Here is a 5,344-nt window from a genome sequence, read left to right on the forward strand (position 1 = left end):
GAATTACAGTTGAGTATGAATTTCCCTATGGGGCTCCTGCTTGGCGTGAGGAATGACCTCTGACACCTCCACAAAGATTCTTAGTTGCTTAAGAACAGCCAAGATTCAGGTCAGAAGGAGGATGTGTCCCTTCGGAGCTGAGCAAGTTCAGCTCTCACTTATACAGTGAAGGATGTTTGCTCATACCCTCAGAAAGCAAAATCCAAATGAAAACTCAGAGTCAAACACCAGCCACCCATGTTTCCTCTGGTCTCTCCTTAGCCTTGATTCTGTCAACCCTTCACCTTAGTTCCACCTTGGGGATTTAAAATACAGCTTAACTAAAGTCGAACCCTCTATCACAAGCAAAGGAATGTTCCTGATTCAAGAGACAACTTAGCCAAGTTCACCTGACAGGCAGGGCACTGGTGGCCCAACGGGCCCTTTGCTGGATCCCAGCACTGGGTTTGGGTCTGCAGGGCGGTCCTGTGTGACCTTTGGAATCCTGCCGCAGTAATTCAAGTAAATAGCAATGTAAGCAGCATTCAACCCTGTGCAGAATTCTTGTGAGTTTATTGGAGCCCAACTGTCAACAGTGGCCGGAAAACAAAATCTCACTGTATTGAGGGAGTGCTCCAAGAATGGCAGGATTGCACCTGCTTTTACACATACAATCAAAAGTGGAGATGTATATGGGTCACATGAAATCCATTGCTTAGGGAGGCAGGAGAAAGCAAAGCATGGAAAGCTCTGGGATTAGATAAAAAGTAAAACGAGAGACACATACCTCCCTCATACAGGAGCACACAGGATAGTGAGCAATGAACTCAATACCAATGAGCAGCTTGGTGGTCTCTGCCGAGCACAGAGCAGTGCCTGTGCTCCCAGGTGACGAGAAAAAGGAAAATTCCTTTAACATTCCAAAGGTATGTATCACAGATGCCCAAAGACAACAGACAGGCTCCGTTAAGGTAAAGATTGTCCTTTGTCAGGGAAGACACTGGCCGAGCACATGACTACACACCATAAACTGTGTTTAGGTAACAAGTTTTAATTTCAGGCTAACTTTGTGGTTAATTTCGGTCTCTGAGTTTGAAAGGCCACCATGCAGGCCTTACCTGTGCGAGTCACAGATGAGCGTGTGACTATTTGTCATTTACTCTCTCCTTCGATCACCTGTGCCCCACCTCTTGCCACCAATCATGTCCCTCCTCTGTCCCACCACAGGGGGACAAACCAGCAAGTACCTGTACGCTGGAAGCAGCTGCAGCTTCCTCGCCACCTGCGGGCCTGGCCCGCTCGCCCACTGTGCTCAACACGCCAGTGCCCATGACTTTCTTCTCTACCTGGGAGGTGGGCTGCTCCAGACCTGACTGCGTGCCCAGATTGTGCAGCTTCACGTTAAAGAAGCTGGTGGTCTTGAAGGGGCTGGAGAAGGAGCTCGTCTCCTTGGTGATAGCAGTGCAGATGCAGGGCACCAACGGCATCTTGAGATCCCATGAGATTGTGCTGCCCAGCAGCGGACCAGTGGAGACTGACCTGGCGCTGACCTTCTCCCTGGAGTACCCCCACTTCCTCAAGAGAAAAGGCAACAAGCTGCAGATCATGCTGCAGCAGAGGAAGTGCAATCACAACCGGACCATCCTGGGCTACAGGACACTGGCCACAGGGGCCGTCCACATGGCTGAGCTGATGCAGCGACCACCTGAGGGTGGCCGGGTGCTGAGCCTCAGCAGCAGGATCCAGGGGTCCTCCATCACGGTGGCTGAGATCTGGATCTCCTCCCTCTCCAGTCAGCCCATCGACGACGAGGATGGCAGCATGCCGGCCAGCCCCAAGGCCAAGTCCATGGATAGCGACATGGAGGGGAAATCTGAAAGCTTCACTGAGCTGGAGACCAGCTGCAATCTCACACACAGGCAGGACCTGGAAGAAGCTGACTTTGCCCTGGGGCAGCCCAAGAAGCAGCAGCGATGCATGCAACAAAACTTGAAGCAGAAAGTCATGGCACTGCTTCCCAGGTCCCACATGTCAGAAGAGGTCCTGGACTCGGATCAGGACCCTAAGGAGCATGTCCCTGAGGTGGAGGAGGACCTGGACCTACTCTATGACACCCTTAAGCATCCCAGCGACAGTGGCCCAGACATGGAGGATGATAGCAGCATCCTCAGCAAGACCAAGCCCAAGACCAGACAATACTTTGAAGGCCTGGCACACTCCAGCTGGCAGACGGAGACCAGGAGCTTACACAGTGCCCGGAGCCAGAAGGAGCCTCCTCAGCTGGCCGACATGCCCGGGAAGACCCAGGGCCCGGGCGGCAAGCTGTTCAGTGGCAGTGTCTCTGACTCGATGGCCTACAGCACCCCGCCCACCAAGGTGGTCAAGAGCTGGATCTTCTCCCAATCGAGGCAGACCGTCAACCACCTGGACAACGCCATGCCGGCCAGCACCGAGGTGGAGGCCACGCATAACTTCTCTGAGGGAGTGTCTGAGATTGTCTGCTCTGAGCTGGAGGTCGGCTACAATGCCGCCTACAGGCATGACCTGGACGAGGATGACTTGGACCTGGAGAAACCGATAGGAAGGAGGAGGTCCACCATCAAGCAACAGCACTACCGGCAGAGAGTCGCAGAGTGGCTGCACAGGTACCAAATGACGCTGGAGGTCCTGGACTCGGAGCAGGAGTCTGAGGAGGAAGTCCCCGATGTGGACAAGGACCTGGCCTTTCTGTTTCAGAGTGTGGTGTGCCCCATGGACAGTGGCTCAGACATGGAGGATGATGACCGTCTCCCAACCCCTCCCATGCCTGAGCTCATGTCATATTCTGAAAGCCTGTCCAGCCCAGATATGGAGGAGTATGACAGAGTCCTCAGGACAAGCAGGCCCAGATTATACTGTGAAAGCCTTTCAAGCGACAGTGGCTCCGACTGGGTGGCCCACAGCATGCCCAACCCTGGGGAGCAGCCGGCACAGCCTGGGGACAGCCCGGAGGCAGGGACCTCTGCCCAGGACATGCTCACTACGAGGCGCACCACCAAGACCGAGTCTCTGGTCATCCCTTCCAGCAGCTCCAAGGGGAAGCAGCCCGCCCGCCGGGGCTGGAGCAGGTCCCTGAATGAGTCGGCCAACAGCCTGATCAAGGAGCGCTGCGCAGACCCACAGAGCCAACTGCAGGTCCCCAGTCAGACTGTGTTCGACCAACTGAACGACAGCCTCATGTCCAACGACTATCTGCCCAAGAACATCATCCTCATCAACACCTCCAACAGGCAGGGGCAGTCCCTGTCGGACGTCCTGCAGCAGCACACGCTGCCCGTCGTGTGTACCGCCTCCATAGTGGATGTCCAGGAGGCCTTCAGCTCCATCATCTCCTGGATACAAAGATACTGCAACTGCAAGACCGAGGCCACCATGCCAGTGAAGATCGCGGTGGCGGGGGATCAGCACTACTTCAGCACCGTGCTGCGGGTCTTTGTGGAGCAGCTGTCCCACAAGGACCCGGACTGGCTGGACTCCATGCGCTTCCTGGTCATCCCGCTGGGTTCCCACCCCTTGGCCAGGTACCTGGGCTCCGTGGATTGCCGCTACCACAAACTCTTACGGGACCTGGCCTGGTGGGAACTGTTCTACCACCTGGAGGCCCAGGATGCTGTGCAGAACATTGTGTTGAAAATCAGAGAGTACCTCACAGGGGCCAACTGTGTCCTCCAGCTGCCCATCGCAGAGGCCATGCTCACCTCTAAGCCAAAGAGCCCGGACGAGCTGCCCTTGCAGAAGTTCATTCCCTTTGTGGGGGCAGTGAAAGTTCGAAGAGTGGAGCCAATTTCAGCCACGTCAGGAGACTCAGCTGAAGCCGTCCCCTCATGCTCCAATGTGCTTCTGTCCACCGCCAGGGAGGCCACACACAAGCTAATTTCCTTGTCGTCAGTGAGTGGGGGCCTATCCTCCCCCGGCCAGAGTGCGGGTGCTGAGCTGATGGAGCTGCAGGTGGATTACTGGACGGCAGCCCAGCCCACAAACAGGAAGAGGAGCGGGGAGAAGGAAGACCTGCCTGCCACCAAAAACACACTCCGGTGCACCTTCCGGTCTCTCCAGGTCAGCAGGCTGCCCAGCAGCGGCGAGGCTGCAGCCACGCCCACAATGTCCATGACTGTGATCACCAAGGAGAAGGAAAAGAAGGTGATGTTTTTGCCCAAGAAAGACAAGGGCACGGACTTGGCGTCCAACAGCCAGTGCATCCAGGGCATCGGCCGCTTGGTCTGCTCAGCCAAGAACCAGGAGCACAGGCAGCGGGTCCTCATTGACGGCGTGGAGTGGAACGACGTGACATTCTTCCAGCTGGCAGCCCAGTGGTCCTCCCACGTCAAGCACTTCCCCGTCTGCATCTTCGAACACAAGTCTACCTTCTAGCCCTGCCCCTCCCCCTGCCCTTCACTCTGCCTGGGCCAAGCCCAGCAGTATCGAGCTGCTTTTCTGTTAACAATTCAGTTTACTATAGACACAGACCCTGGAAACACAGAGAAACGGTTTGAGTTTGGATGCGCACAAAGCCTGGAACCTAAGGGGGTGCCCTCAATGGGACCCCCAGATGCTCTGTTCAATAACCAGAAAGCTCCGGCAGGTGGGAGTCAGGAGGGCAGTGTTGAGCTGGAGCATCATGGAAGGTGTGTTTGGGCCTCAGGACCCCCAGCACTGTCAGTGACAAGGCTTCTGGCCTTGGAGACCTGCCCTTCCTGGAAACCAGGGCTCAGCTTAACCCTGGGAGCCGGCACCAGCCTGTGCCCAGACTCAGAGCTGGGCGGCCAAAGGCAAAGGGCTGGCCTCCCATTGGGGCATCCGGAGCACAACATGGAGGCCAGCCAGCCCAGCCTTGGACCCCAGCTGCCAACCAACCAAGTGGCCCCAGCACCATCCACTTATGGTTCCCAATGAACTCACGTCTCACAAGGCAAAATAACAAAAAAGAGCTGCACGGTGCAGATCACACAGGCACATGGGCTGGACAAACCAGTGCCCTCCTCGCTGGGCAGCGACCCACCTTCGTTCCTTCCTCTTCAGGTTATCACAGAACATTTGCTGCCACCCTACAGTTGTACCAGCTATTTACAAGGTGAGCAACCTGCCCCTCCACAGCACAGTGGTCATTTGGCCCCTTGCTGGCTGTGAACTCTCAGATCACTGCATCCCTCTGAGTGTTTGTTTCTAAGAACATGAGGTGAATCAAGCAGCAACCTCATAGGGTTTCTGTAGGGACCTGTAGTGTGCTCCCCTAAAGCTTTCTCTGGGTGTCCAGACAGGGGATAGGTCTGCAGCAGGGGCTGTGGTTGTGCTAATTGGTCCATTTTCTTCCTCATATGTGATGCTT

General features: G+C 55.8%; 1 protein-coding gene across 1 annotated transcript; it reads left to right on the forward strand.

Annotated features, from left to right (window-relative positions):
- Positions 1 to 1,192: 1,192 nt before the first annotated feature.
- On the forward strand, positions 1,193 to 4,389 carry LOC132219356 (phosphofurin acidic cluster sorting protein 2-like). The gene is made up of 2 exons (XM_059671716.1): positions 1,193 to 2,300; positions 2,883 to 4,389. The coding sequence occupies exons 1-2, from the start codon at positions 1,309 to 1,311 to the stop codon at positions 4,387 to 4,389; spliced, it is 2,499 nt and encodes an 832-aa protein (XP_059527699.1). The 5' UTR covers positions 1,193 to 1,308.
- The last annotated feature ends 955 nt before the right edge of the window (positions 4,390 to 5,344 follow it).

This window comes from Myotis daubentonii, chromosome 16 (assembly GCF_963259705.1).
Source record: "Myotis daubentonii chromosome 16, mMyoDau2.1, whole genome shotgun sequence".
NCBI classification, from domain to species: domain Eukaryota; kingdom Metazoa; phylum Chordata; class Mammalia; order Chiroptera; family Vespertilionidae; genus Myotis; species Myotis daubentonii.